The sequence below is a fragment of the Erpetoichthys calabaricus genome, chromosome 1, assembly GCF_900747795.2.
Source record: "Erpetoichthys calabaricus chromosome 1, fErpCal1.3, whole genome shotgun sequence".
NCBI classification, from domain to species: domain Eukaryota; kingdom Metazoa; phylum Chordata; class Cladistia; order Polypteriformes; family Polypteridae; genus Erpetoichthys; species Erpetoichthys calabaricus.
The window spans coordinates 52,249,108-52,264,806 of NC_041394.2; the positions used below are offsets into that span (position 1 = coordinate 52,249,108).

General features: G+C 37.2%; 1 protein-coding gene across 1 annotated transcript in view; it reads left to right on the plus strand.

Moving 5' to 3' along the window:
* kctd9a (potassium channel tetramerization domain containing 9a) overlaps positions 1-14,271 on the plus strand; it is a 31,089-nt gene extending 16,818 nt beyond the window's left edge. Inside the window, exons 6-12 of the mRNA XM_028799435.2 lie at positions 2,800-2,928; positions 3,846-3,913; positions 4,683-4,778; positions 4,985-5,134; positions 6,377-6,482; positions 12,289-12,422; positions 12,867-14,271. Of these exons, the coding sequence (XP_028655268.1) occupies positions 2,800-2,928; positions 3,846-3,913; positions 4,683-4,778; positions 4,985-5,134; positions 6,377-6,482; positions 12,289-12,422; positions 12,867-12,983 (800 nt within the window). The 3' untranslated portion in view covers positions 12,984-14,271. The remainder of the gene's footprint in view (positions 1-2,799; positions 2,929-3,845; positions 3,914-4,682; positions 4,779-4,984; positions 5,135-6,376; positions 6,483-12,288; positions 12,423-12,866) is intronic.
* The last annotated feature ends 1,428 nt before the right edge of the window (positions 14,272-15,699 follow it).

Genomic DNA, 15,699 nt, shown 5'->3' on the forward strand with positions numbered 1-15,699 from the left:
TGATTAAATCAGGGGTTGAAATTGAAAGCTGTTTGTGCTGATAAAGCAGTTAAAGTATGGAGATGGATGCAAAATGAGTAAATTGAACTTGGAATTATGGCAAGTCCTTACCTTCATCAGCAGGATATAATAGTTAACATAAAATGATTTAATATTTTCTTTGAAATCATTTTTATATAATTTCATATCTCATTTTCAGCCACAACAATTTTTTTATCTATTTTGCAGGATTGTACTCTGAAAATGTATGCGCGTGTGTGTGTATAAATACAGTTAGGTCCATAAATATTTGGACAGAGACCACGTTTTTCTAATTTTGGTTCTGTACATTACCACAATGAATTTCAAGTGCATCTGAGTTGTTTCATTTAAAGTGCAGACTTTCAGCTTTAATTCAGTGGGGTGAACAAAACGATTGCATAAAAATGTGAGGCAACTAAAGCATTTTTTTAACACAATCCCTTCATTTCAGGGGCTCAAAAGTAATTGGACAAATTAAACAACTGGAAATAAAATGTTAATTTCTAATACTTGGTTGAAAACCCTTTGCTGGCCATGACAGCCTGAAGTCTTGAACTCATGGACATCACCAGATGCTGGGTTTCCTCCTTTTTAATGCTCTGCCAGGCCTTTACTGCAGCGGCTTTCAGTTGCTGTTTGTTTGTAGGCCTTTCTGTCTGAAGTTTAGTCTTCAACAAGTGAAATGCATGCTCAATTGGGTTAAGATCAGGTGACTGACTTGGCCATTCAAGAATTTTCCACTTCTTTGCTTTAATAAACTCCTGGGTTGCTTTGGCTATATGTTTTGGGTCATTGTCCATCTGTATCATGAAACGCCGCCCAATCAATTTGACTGCATTTAGCTGGATTTGAGCAGACAGTATGTCTCTGAACACCTCAGAATTCATTCGGCTGCTTCTGTCCTGTGTCACATCATCAATAAACACTAGTGTCCCAGTGCCACTGGCAGCCATGCACGCCCAAGCCATCACACTGCCTCCACCGTGTTTTACAGATGATGTGGTATGCTTTGGATAATGAGCTGTTCCACACCTTCTCCATACTTTTTTTCTTGCCATCATTCTGGTAGAGGTTGATCTTGGTTTCATCTGTCCAAAGAATGTTTTTCCAGAACTGTGCTGGCTTTTTTTAGATGTTTAGATGTTCTTTAGCAAAGTCCAATCTAGCCTTTCTATTCTTGAGGCTTATGAGTGGCTTGCACCTTGCAGTGCACCCTCTGTATTTACTTTCATGCAGTCTTCTCTTTATGGTAGACTTGGATATCGATACGCCTACCCCCTGGAAAGTGTTGTTCACTTGGTTGGCTGTTGTGAAGGGGTTTGTCTTCACCATGGAAATGATTCTGCGATCATCCACCACTGTTGTCTTCCATGGAAGCCCAGGTCTTTTTGCGTTGCTGAGTTCACCAGTGCTTGCTGTCTTTCTCAGGATGTACCAAACTGTAGATTTTGCCACTCGTAATATTGTAGCAATTTCTCTGATGGGTTTTTTCTGTTTTCGCAGCTTAAGGATGGCTTCTTTCACCTGCATGGAGAGCTCCTTTGACCGCATGTTGTCTGTTCACAGCAAAATCTTCCACATGCAAGCACCACACCTCAAATCAACTCCAGGCCTTTTATCTGCTTAATTGATAATGACATAACGACGGACTTGCCCACACCTGCCCATGAAATAGCCTTTGAGTCAATTGTCCAATTACTTTGAGCCCCTGAAATGAAGGGATTGTGTTACAAAAATGCTTTAGTTGCCTCACATTTTTATGCAGTCGTTTTGTTCACCCCACTGAATTAAAGCTGAAAGTCTGCACTTCAAGTGCATCTGAGTGGTTTCATTTAAAATTCATTGTGGTAATGTACAGAACCAAAATTAGAAAAAAGTTGTCTCTGTCCAAATATTTATGGACCTAACTGTATATGGCCTGCAGAGAGTACTTCTGCCACCCAAACCTGACACAGACAGACGCAGGACACAAGTTCAGCACACACGTTTAAATTTTTTCTCCCTGGGAATCACTTTCCCCTGTTTCCCACCTGTACAGCACAGTTCACAGTACCAAAAAACCACACAATACCCTCTTCTTTTCCTTTCTCTTCCTCTCTCTCCTTTTCGTCTCCCCTCCTCCCAACTCTGGCTCCTGGAGTAGTGGCAGCTGGCACCTTTTATAGGGCACCCGGAAGTGCTCCAGGTGTCCAGTGAACTTCTTCCGGCATCACTTCTGGGTGATGTGGAAGTGCTTCAACAAAGGGCACAGCAGTACCTGGAGCACCCCCTGGCAGCGCCCCCAGAACCCAATAAGGTTGTGCCAAACTCCAACTTCCATGGAGACTTGTGGGAGTCTGATTCACCACTGCCACCTAGTGCTCCAGGGAAGGCAATGCCCTTAATAATTTGTCTCCACCAGTCCTTCCCCTTCCTTTTTTTTACTTTTTTTTTTTTTGTTATTATCCACCCTAAAATCAAATCTGTTTTTAGGCAGACTACATGGATGTGTTACAGAATTTTTATATGGTGGTAGCATTTGAAATAATTTATTTTTTTCATTACCTTTTTTGTGTTTCATCTGCTGCTAAACTTATTTTTGTACATGGCTCTTTGCTAATGGTGTAAGTCATTTTTAGTCAAGGGTAAACCTCATATTTACTGTACTGTGATTTGTTTAATGTGCTAACTTTATTCTCCTTAAAATCTTTACAGGAAGCTTGTAAATGCACATGCATTGTAAATTAAGTGGAAAATCTCTGTTCAGGATTTTGAAAACATTTATTTTCTTCCTTTTAGATGTTTGGGGAAACAAGCAAGATCATAATGGAGCATACTTGATTGATCGTAGCCCTGAGTACTTTGAACCAATCCTAAACTACCTAAGACATGGCCAGCTAATTGTCAATGAAGGCATCAACCTTTTGGGTGTGTAATGTTATATTCTGCAGAGAGTGTGTGTGTGTGTGTGTGTCATGGTGCTGAGCTTCAGACAACCATTTAATGTGATAACACAAATAAAATAGTTAAAAGTGCACTTAAAATGTTTTACTTTTGTTCTTTTTAAATTATAAAATTTTATGTATCTTCTTAATAAAGGAACGTGTAAGGAAAGGTAATGCAATACATTAAACATACCCTATTTTGTTGGTTTCACTGTGTTGTTGTAACAATAATATAATAAGTGGTCTATATTGTTTTCACATATGTGGGAAAACCCATAAGGTATTTTACTGAACACGCAATAATGCATTTCAAAGCAACCAGACAAAGTTTAGTAAAAGATTAATCAAAAATATGATAAATCAAAGTGAAAAATTATTAAGAACAGGGAAGATCCTGAAAAAGTAACAATACAATAGAAAAAAATAGTAAAAGTTAATAAAGACATGGTGGAGTCATCACTATAGTATAAACACAAGTATCTGAAAATAAAGTAAATGCAGTTTTAGCTGGTCTACAAAATAAGCACAGAGGTGGATTCTAAGTCACAATTTCAATTTTTATGCTTTTGGTAACTCTCAGACAAACTTGGGAAGAGAGTCAAAGCCACAAGGCTGCATAACTATTTGCTAAGAGTTGCATATCCTTTTCTGAAATAGAGTTAATGTTGGGGTCAAAAAATGTTTCACTGTGGGGCAGGCAAAGTATTGCAGATAAAGACAAGTATTGATGAGAGTCTGAAGTGCTGGAATTACATCTTTGTCAGTCAGTAGCAAAGTCATACGATATCAGATAATAAGTTAGCATATTTAAGATAGTTGAGGTGCGATGTGTTGCATTTGATCAAATATTTCTGTCTGGTGGCAGCATTCATACACTCGCCTGCTCCTCTTTCTGTGTAGGTGTGCTTGAAGAGGCTCGCTTTTTTGGAATAGAGCAGCTGGCTGAACAGCTAGAAGTTGCCATAAAGGTAAAGAGAACCTGCTACAGTTGAACAATGTTAGTCCTGAAAGTTTTGGACCTATCCTGTTCTGGATTACAGATAGTGGGGTTTCTTTAAGGAAGGAATAATCTAGTTGAATCATGCTTTGTTAACAATAATACCATCAGTCATGGAAAATTAATTTGTGATGTTCTTGTGTCACAAGTCTCTTGTACTTGATAACTTTTTATATATATATATATATATATATATATATATATATATAATATATATATATAAAATATATATATATATATATATAACAAAAAAAAAACATGGTCTGTGACTCACTAGATGCTCCATGATCTCTGAGCTCTTCAAATTTTGATGTAAAAAAAAAAAAAAAAAAAAAAGCTTTTAATTCAGTACTAAATAACAATTTAATTTGGCATTCTAAGTCTGATTTATTTATCAAGTGATTGAAACTAGTAAAGAAACAGATTCCAACATTCTAGACAGCCAACTGAAAGAAGTTATGAAACCTAGCAACATTATTTTAACATATACAGATTAATTACTCTATTTGCGTGTCCACCAACATATAATACGTTGTTACTGTCTGGTGCCATGAAAAGCAAAAATGCATAACTTCATTTTAATTATGTAGCATTACCAACACATAATTAAAATGTTAAAAAATAAAACAGATTTGAGGAGCTCTTTTATAATTTCTATTGTTAAAATGAAGGTTTTTTTTTTTGGTTTTTTTTTTTTTTTAATTTGTAAACATTAACAATTTGTTTTTTTTTTTTTTCAGAATTCTCAGCCTCCTGAGGATCACTCCCCTATTTCACGCAAGGAGTTTGTCCGATTCCTTTTAGCTACTCCAACCAAATCAGAGCTGCGCTGCCAGGTAACAGCTCTCTTTTGAATTTTAATCCCCTATCTCCTTACTCCAATATCTAGCACTTTCTTTTTCTCTTTCTACTGCCTGCATTATGTAGTGTTTTTTTTTTTTTTTTTGGTCATGGTAATGTGTGTCATTATAAATGCATTATTGCTGTATTAGGTCTATTTATCATAGCTTACTGCAATTGTTTCTCTATTGTTGCCTCACAGGGTCTTAATTTCAGTGGTGCAGATTTGTCCCGACTTGATTTGCGGTACATCAACTTCAAAATGGCCAATCTTAGTCGCTGCAATCTGACACATGCCAACCTGTGCTGTTCTAACTTGGAACGGGCTGACCTTTCTGGAGCTAACCTAGATGTAGGTCGTCTCTTTTTTTTTTTTTTCCCCCATTTCTTTACTGGTTTTGAGATAATGACGTAGACAATATAAGTAATTGCTATTTTAGTATAAAATAAAATGAATTCAGATATTTGTACTGTTTTGCTCTCTTTTGTCTCCTGACACACAAAGCAATGCTAAAATTGAAGTTATTTATGCTGTTATGATCTTGATTCAATAAAATTCCCAACAGGGTTTGTTTACTACTTTTATAGACATTTAGCAAGTATACGTAGGAGTGGATGAGTCTGGGTGAGTGTGCTAGGTAATTAAGTGGCATTCTTTTAGACTAAAGTATCCAGGTTGTATTAAACACTGTCAAACTTTGTTTGTAGAACAGTGACTTGTCATCCCATTTTTCACCAAAACAAGCAAAGCAAGTGTTTAAAAATGATACACACAATAAGGCTACTGTTTTGCTTCTGGCAATTAACATCCATCCATCCATTACCCAACCTGCTATATCCTAACTACAGGGTCACTGGGGTCTGCTGGAGCCAATCCCAGCCAACACCGGGCGCAAGGCAGGAAACAAACCCTGGGCAGGGTGCCAGCCCACCGCAGGGCACACACCCACACACCAAGCACACACTAGGGGCAATTTAGGATCGCCAATGCACCTAACCTGCATGTCTTTGAACTGTGGGAGGAAACCAGAGCACCCGGAAGAAACCCACGCAGACACGGGGAGAATATGCAAACTCCACACAGGGAGGGCATGGGAAGCGAACCCGGGTCTCCTAACTGCGAGGCAGCAGCGCTACCACTGCGCCACCATGCAGTCCAAATCTATTTATAAGCAAGATCTATAAATATTTATTTTCCCTTATTAAGCATCTTAAATATATTCATCTGAATTTTCTCATGCTACTTTAAGTATTCAATGAAAAATTCTGTGTAAATATAAGCGGAATAGCTTCTTTACTGTAGTTCTGAAAAAGAAATTAGAAAATCTAATTTTATTTAATGTTCTCTAATGTTATTTTACATATTTGCTCAGTAAACCGTATTTAGATTTTTACATATAGATTTATATATTTGGAGAGGGAGGGATCAATATTGTGAAGTACACCATGAGTAAGTACTGATGTTTTGTATTGGAGTACAGTCAGAGGCTCATTTTGTGTACTGACTAATACAGATTTATTTCTGTTTGGCTGAAAGAATGAAAATTGTAATTTTACCCTGGGGTTGTACCCTTTTATACTTCTTTCTCTTCAGGGAGCTAATTTACAAGGAGTGAAGATGTTGTGTTCTAATGCTGAGGGGGCCTCGCTCAGGGGCTGCAACTTTGAGGACCCTTCAGGGCTCAAGGCCAATCTGGAAGGTGATATATATATATATATATTATATATACTATGTATGTATGTATGTACAGTATATACAGGGTGAATCAAAATTATGTTAACACTAGTGGATTATTTTTATCTCGACCACACCTTTCCAGTTTGATGGATAGGTTGTGGTGGACCATTGCCATGGCCTCCACACCCCTGATTTGACACCCTGTGATTTCTGGTTATGGGGTATGGTGAAGGAGTGTGTGTATAGCAAGAAAGTTTGTGATATCAATCACCTGAAGGACAGAATACGGACTGTGGTATCATCTATTCCCTACGAAATGTGTGTCTGTGCTTTAAATGGTACTGTTGCTCATTGGTTTTTGTGTTGAAAATGATGGTGAACAGGTTTAGACATTTCTGTAAATCATCTTACACATATGAAGTAAGTTTCATGAATAAATTGTTTCCGCCATTCAAATGTTAACATAATTTTGACTCGCTCTGTAGTTTTTAAAGACCTGATAATTGTGTATTCTAAAATTTCTGATTGATAAACGGTACTAAAATTATGTATTTTGTTTTAGTGTCAAGAACTCCATTATATCAGTATTAATGTTAATATGTTAAATATGTTAAATGTTTTTATTCTAATGTGCTGTTTGTAAATCATTTTTGAACTGCTTTTATTTCTCCTTTTGTTGTTTGGTATTAATTATGCTATCCAGTATAGAAAGTACAACTGTTGACTTATGGAGCTTGGATACCAGTGTGATTTCTAGCTTGGGTTCTTTCTGGAATGTGTATATTCTCTTTATATTCCTGTGGTTTTGCTTTGGCAGCTTTGATTCCATGAAACATGTCCAAATGCAGTGAATTGGTGAAGCTGAGTTGGTCCTATTTTGTTTTTGTGTAACATAGCTAGTTAACAGTACTGTAGCCTTCCCTCTGGTTGGTTAAAACGACATATTTCTGCACTTTGTTTTATTAATATCTAGTTGTGTTACCACAATGGGCCTCAGCTGTAGTAATATCTGTAATTGGGTGTATCAGAATAACATTATTGATCCTAGGAATTCAACCCCTGAGGTTGTGGGTTCAAATCCTGCTACTAACACTGTATATCCATGAGCCAGTGACTTTACCTGCCTGTGCTCCAGTTGGGAAAAGAAAAGAAATGTGACCCATTGTATCTCATATTTTGTAATCTGACTTGGATAAAGTTGTCAGTCATATAATAAGTAATATTGTACAATACAGGTGAAAAGATTTAGAATACCTCAGTTTTTTCAGTTTTATGATAATGCATTCAGTTTAGGTTCTTAGTGTTACATGAAATCAAGGTATAGAACAAATAAATAATGGCAAATTAAAAATAAGTCAAGGAATCATTAAGTGCGCCAGATTTTTTTTCAAATTTTTGATTCATCAAAGTAGCCACCTTTTGCTGTAACAGCCAAACTGTGGTAATGCTTTTGATTCAGAATGCCAGTCACACTGTGCAAGTCACCAACTCTGCCTCCAGCAAAATAACCCCAGACCATCACACTTCCTCCTCCATACTTCACAGCTGGTCTCACACACCGAGGAACCATCCTTTCACCAGCTCAATGGCATACAAATACCCTGCATGATGAACCTAAGATATATATTTTTGATTTGTAAGACTTTCTTCCAGTCTGCAGTAGTCCAAAGACAGTATTTCAAGGCCCTGTTTTGTCCTTTTAAGGAATTACTTTATTACAGCTGTTTGTCCTGTCAAACCTGAAGTACAAAGTGTCCGCTTCACAGAAGAAACTGGGACTTGCTTTTTTCGACCACTGTTAAGCTGTGCTTGAAGCCGTTGTGCTATGAGGCACCTATCACACAAGCTGGTGACCTTTAGGAACTTGTCTTCTGATTGGGTTCTGACTTTGGGTCTGCCAGATCTCTTCTATCAGAGGTTTAATTACCTTTGGATTGTGTAGGACACCATTGTACTTGCTGACACTTTGATTTTTTTTTTTTTTTGGCAATTTCTCTAAAGGGTAATAATGCTGTGTCACATTTCATTTGTTAATTTATGTTTTCTTGTCCTTATCCCTGGGATTTACAACTTTCTACAGTGTAATATTGTCCAAGTGATACTTCAGAGGTTGTAGTAACAAAGTCTGTTCCAACTCTGCTTATTGAGGGTTTTTAAGTAATCAGCAGAAATTACGACACCTGTGCAAATTATTTGCTTTAACATGCATGGCATAATGTACTTTAACTGCTGCAGAACATCTGTAGGTTGTAACCTGTTAGTTGTTCCCTGAAGAAGGCCAATTTGTAATATTCTGAAATCTCCTGTTTATTCAGTTTTTGCTAAACTTTAAATTTAGACCTCTGGCAGTTTACTGCTTACCTTTTCACCATTTTATGTCATTCATTACATTTAAACTGATTAAATTTGATGAAAAACTAGAAAAACTGAGATGTTGTAAAACTTTTGACCAGTAGTGTGTGCAATAGGGCTGGGTGATATGGTCTATAAATAATTTCACAATATTTTTAGGGTATTTTGTGATACATGATATATATCTCTGAATTATGAAATCTCCTCTAAAACACTTCATAAATGCTTGATTTCACTTGATTGATACAATCACACCAATATGAAGATTCTGCTAGTCCGTTCAGGCTACAACATATGTCTGCATTAATCAGTCTTGTTTATATTCTTTAATGATTTCTACTGGAACAATTTTAACACTACAATGCCTGAAGCTTATGATTTTTTTTCTATTGTCCCTGACCTCCTTAAATTTTCCTAACATATGGAAAGAAGCTTGTAGCTCCTTATCACTGTGCTAACGGCTTTTGTTTTGCAAATGACTAGCACATCTTACACTACACATCAAAATGTCATTATTACTATAACATATGAAAACATATTCTATTTTAAGCTTGTGTTCAGTAGCAGGGCGATGCCTTCATCTGATCGAATTGGGGGGTGGGGGCGGAGGGGTTTGGAGGGGGTTGTAGCAGGCTCCATTCTGCTAATCCACACATTTGCAATTTGCACATTTGTGTATATATAAAATGTTTGTATTTTTTTTTGCTAAAAATATTTTTAACAGTTCCTAAAAACGGCTGCTTTGATTGAAACACACAAGATGTCATTCCCACAATGCTGTGCATTAATAAAGCTTTGAACCTGAGACTTCTGAGGTTGTGGCTTCCAGTCCTTCTACTGACATTGTGTGGCCATGAGCAAGTCACTTCAACCTGTCTGTGCTTTAACTGGAAAAAGAAAAATATAATCAGTTGTATCTCAGATGTTGTAAGTTGCCTTAGATGAAGGATTTTATCAAATAAGTATCTAATATATATATATATATATATATATATATATATATATATATATATAAAATTCACTAAGCAGCCAACCAGTGCACGCAAGACAACCATGGGATACACATGACATAGCCACGCCCGCCAACTCACAGAGCCCCACCCACCAACTCTAAGACCATGGGACGAGAACGCCTGCCCGCCCACCTGTTACCAGGATTCACCACAATGTACTGGAGTGTAAAACTATCGCAGCTGCTAACTCACAAACTGTCCTTATTCCCCGGCCCGCATCCACCCTCGCATGGCAGGCAAGACGCAAGACAGAGCCACGCCCATAATTCACTAAGGCAGCCGACCATGGCAGGCAAGACGCAAGACAGCCACGCCCACCAACTCAGCCCCGCCCACCAACAATTCACTAAGCAGCCGTGCGCGCCGATGATTTCCACACGTGTTCAGTCTCTCCCTGTGCATTCCCTGTGCAGCAAGAGAGAGAGAGCGACACATACAGGCGAGAGAGAGACACACACACACGAGTCCATGGCAGGCAAGATGCAAGACAGAGCCACGCCCACCAAAAATTCACTAAGCAGCCGTGCACGCCGATGATTTCTGCACGTGTTCAGTCTCTCTCTCTCCACAGGGAATGCACACACACACACACACAGACAGACAGACAGACGAGAGAGAGGGGGATGGACGCATAAGGCAGAGAAGGCAGTTAAAGAATGCACCGGGCTTGATTTTGTTTTCACTTCTGTTTACAGCGATCGGTTCGTAGCATGTATTGTTGCAATGTTACTTTTCTTGGTGGTTTATTAAATTATGGATTTTTCAAATGTTCATTTTTTTCCCTGTCCTCAAAACTCGTTAAAAAAGTGGCATAATTATGCGGCGTATGCTATGCCGCTGGTTGGCTAGTAAATATTATTAGGTTATTAGAGCTGCTTACTCTTGAATATGCTATACACCATTGTCCATGAATAAAACATTCCTGCATTACATTTTCTTTCTGCTTTTCCTAGTCACATGGCTTTGGTGATGACCATTGCAAAATACAGTTTTACAGGAAAGTCTGTTGTTTTGAAATGAAATGGGTATTAAAATATGAAGTTTAAATATGTATGTATTATCATTGTTTACGCTTTTCCCTGAAGTACAATATTTTCATGTTTATCGTCAGTTGTATGTAGGCCCCCTTTAAAGTCTACAGATGTGAATGTATTTGCAAAGTAGTGCTGAAGTGGATATACATAAATGGCAGAACACCCTATGTGTTACACAAATGTATTAATGTGAAGAGCGAAGAGCCAGAACAATTTATTACAAGAATCCCAGCACAATTTCTGTGGCTTCCCCATTAGAAATTAAAGCTCCAGTATCTAAGACCAATGCTTCTCCTTTGGAGCTTGCAGCACAGTGATCGAAGAGTGGTGGTAAGCGCCTCATTTGAATAGTGGGGTTGGGAAGTGGGTTGATTTTTCAGTGCTGGGTTTGGCGCCGAACTGAAATGAGAGCTGGTGGGCATCTGTGAGTGCCGTTAGTCAACAGGAAAAAAAAGCACTTCTAATCATTGAGCTTGGCTTCTTCCTTGAGCTTCACTGAACTTTCTTTCTCCATTTTACAACATAATCATGTCCTTTTTTTTTTTTTTTCTCTCTCCTGTCTTCAGTCATCCATCTACCCATAGCCAAGAACATTTGAAAATTAAAAAAAACATGTCAACTAATTTTCCTTTTTGCATAACGTTGCCAAATTTAAATCAAATCCTCCAAGGCATTTTGGAGATTTAGTTTTTCCGTTGTGGGGGTGGGAATGTAAAAGGCTGAGAAAGTAAAAGAATATAAAAGGACTGAGAATCTGTATACTTTAAAATAGGCTTGTGATAAGAAGTCATACACAGTATGAAAGATGCATTAACCAGTGACATCTTGAAAGTAAAAGACGATAGTCTCATTAACCTGTAATACAATCTGGTTAAAGGAAAACTAAAACTAAAGTTGAGCATGGGCAGTAATGGAGCTAAGGATATACCCATGTGTTACAAGTTAGGAGGGGGAAATTAAATTATATAAAACTAACAATTTTAATGTAGACTGCTATAGCAAAACATGTACCATCCTGTCAAAATTCAGCTTTTTAACTAAACAAATGTTTTTTTTTATTGAGTATATGAATGAGTCTGTCAATTTTGCATAATTTTCACACTGGTTATATTCATAGTTTCATTTTTGTTAATATTGATAAACACTGGAATTTTCTTTTTCTACATGACCACGGTATTTTTATATATTTTACATAGTTTCATTTGTCTTATATTTGAGTGTAAAGTATTTGCAATATGGTATATTTTAATGATTATGTATTTTTCATTCTTCTTTACTTTTGTTATCTATTAATGTCTCTTACTTAGTATATTTAAATGACGTGTGTAATGTTTCTACCAGATATATTAAGTTATTGAGGTAAGCTGAATGCTGTGGTGTGTGTGCTTTATGACAAATCCATCATTTTAAAAAGTTGTTTTTCTTTTAGGTGCAAATTTGAAAGGGGTGGATATGGAGGGCAGTCAGATGACCGGCATTAATCTGAGGGTTGCTACATTAAAGAATGCAAAGCTAAAGAACTGCAACTTGCGAGGTGCAACACTTGCAGGGACAGACCTTGAGGTATGTTCAGGGTGTAAAAGTATTATGCATGGTAATTAGATATTTATTTCAATACGATGTACATTTTTTTTGATTGAAAGAATAACTTATGTCAGTTTTGAAGTATCTAAGCTGGAATTGTCCATTTCAAACTGGCTTTGGATAAGGGTGGTTTATCCAGGGGTTGTTTTTTCCTATGTACCCCCTGTGGCCAGAGTAGGCACAGACTACCCTTAATACTGAATGTGATAAATCATGGTTGTGTTATGCTTAATAAAACAAACCTGTGGTTTTAGTAGATTTCTCAGTTGCATTAAGAGCTACCTTTTGTAATTACAAAAAGTAGTCTTCTACTTCTTCAAAGACATTATTTTTTTTTTTTTTTTTTATATAACTACTGTCAATTGACTAACTTGAAGTTCAGTTGAGGCAAATTAATTGGTTATATTTTTCTTTTTTTCCCAGAACTGTGACCTTTCAGGCTGTGACTTGCAGGAGGCAAACCTTCGTGGTTCCAATGTCAAAGGGGCCATTTTTGAAGAGATGCTGACACCTTTGCACATGTCACAAAGTGTCAGATAACTATGCCAGGCAGTGAAGACTGTTCACCTGTATTGATAAGCTGCCTTCCTTCATCTCCCCCAGTTTCCACAGTAAATCAGGCTAATTGCTGAAGTGTTCTTTCCTTCCCCAGAAAAGCATCAAACCAAACCAGATTGATCAGCTGTTCCAAAAGCCATACATCCTGCCAGTGCCTGCCATGAATGAAGTGGATCTTTGGACATACCATGCAGTAGTTTAATGTTAATATTTAATTTTGACCCTCTTGTGTGTACATTGTGTTTAATTTTTTCAGATGTAATTTGTATAAACCCAAAGCCCATAATTAAGTGATGCATATTTGTGTTGATTTCTCCTCATTTTGTTCATACTACTAATTATGAAGGATTGTTACAAAAAAAACCACTTCAGAATCTTTTGTTGGAGTGCGTATTTTGTAAGAGCATTCTACACTGTTTTTTTTTTTTTTTTTTTTTTTTTTGAGTTTACCCGGTTTTTGTTTATTTTTAGTAATCTTTAATTGATTTGTTGAGCACTTAAGTGTTCTTTCTTTCTTGTATAAAATGTTGTACTTGTTATGGAGCCCAGTGTTCCGCCGTATTTATGAAGTTGGACACAAATTGCAGTTAGATTTCAGGGCCTGTTTCCTTTTATTTAGTCCATTTAAGCAGGTCTTGGTTCTGTTTGTTGTTCCATGTATCATCCTGGCAGTGTCCTGTTGCTTTGTGTGTTTCTAATATGTAATTGTGGGAGACTTATGTGAGTCATTTATGCTTTTGTGATGAAAATTCAAGCTTTAAGTCTAATGAATCCTTAGTGTAAGAGTCATCCTACTGTTTGTGCTGGGATGCTGGTGCATTTGGTTTTCTTTCCAGTGACTGACTTCTGTAAAGGTCAGATTATTTTAACCTAGAATATACTAGGGACTCTTGTACACAGATGCTGCTGGATAAGAATGAAGAAAGCCAGTTTTGTTTTGTTTTGTTTTGTTTTTTTGCTGCTTTCCACAGTGGCACCATGGTTTTCATAAAGGTACTTAATTTGTTTAGTTCTGTATCTGTGGAATGTAGTTAGGAAAAAAGTTTCCAAAACATTGTAGCATTTTATGAAACCCTGCAGTGAGGGGAGGAAAGTTATTATTTATTTTAATGTAATGCCAGAATATATTTTATCTACATGAAAACTGAAACTATTGCCTTTAAAAAGAAGCTGGGTTTATGTTACCTCTGTTGTACCCAGCTGTCTTGATATTTGCACTTAATTCTCAATGGAAGTAATATTGCTTTAATTAAATATTTTAAGAAATAAATTGTTTTTCTGTATTTTTTTTTTCATTTTCATTTCTAATTCTGTATCAGTATAATAGGTGTGGGTATGCAAAACCTGTGACCTTTGGGACCTGTTCAACTTTCACTTTGTTTCTGGGAAGCTGCAGTAAATGTATTATATGAGAGCAGTATCATTAACAATTGGAGCATATTACTTTTCAGAGCAAGAACATGGCAAAAGAGAAGAAAACCTGTGGGCACTACAGTAAGACACAGGTATTATGAAGTGCAGTAAGTTGCTTTTCATGGCAGTTTGACTTTTTATTCCAAAACCTTATGTTTGATTGTTTCTCCATTTCTGAATCAGTGGATGTAAACATTGACTTGTATTTTACTGCTTTTCTGATCTGTTTGATGTACAGTGGAACCTCGGTTCACGAACAAATCGGTTTATGACCAAAAAAGTTCGCCAAACTTTTGCCTCGGTTCACGACCACACACTCGGTATATGAACAAGCCAAGTTCCCTTTCGGTTTGTACATGTTCAGTCTCTCCCTGAGCATTTCCTGTGCAGCAAGCAAGAGAGAGAGCGAGAGCGTGCGACACACACACACACACACAGGCAGCGCGTGAGAGAGAGAGCCGTGCACACACACAGGCAGCGCCAGAGAGAGACAGGCAGCGCCAGAGAGAGGCCCCACACACACAGGAGCACGCTAGAGAGACACACACACACAGGCGCTCCAGGCTCACAAAAGAGAGAGAGAGAGGGAGGGAGGGACGCATAAGGTAGAGGCTTGTTTTTGTTTTCACTTCTGTTTACAGTGATCGGTTCGTGGCCTGCATTGTTGCAATGTTACTTTTCTTGGTGGTTTATTAAATTACGGATTTTTCAAATGTTCATTTTTTCCCCTGTGCTTAAAACTCATTAAAAAAACGTGTTTTTTAGAGAGCAATTGCTAGCACTATAGCACGATCTATTGCAGTGTTAGTTTTCTCTGTTGTTCAAGGTTTTCTCAGTGTTGTTCAATGTTTTTATATTTAGTTTACTATTACGCTGTGCATTCTATGGTATAATTAACTGTGTGCTTAAAAATTAAAAATATACATATTTACATACAGTTCGTACGGTCTGGAACGGATTAATTGTATTTACATGCAATCCAATGGGGGAAATTGCTTCGGTTCACGACCAAATCGGTTTACGACCAGAGTTTTGGAACGAATACATTAATGTACATTAATGTTAACTATAATGTCACAAGAAGTGATACTTCAATACCAAGTTGATACCAAAAATCAGAAAATGCATTGGTACTGCTGTAGCGTTTTTTATATTATCAATAATGCCGAATGAAATTCAGTAGTGCACACGTGGGACTGGAGCTGGAAGAATTACTTCAAAAGGCATAATACATGACTAAAGACTACATTTAAACATGGCATACAGTAGTAATGATACAGACCTG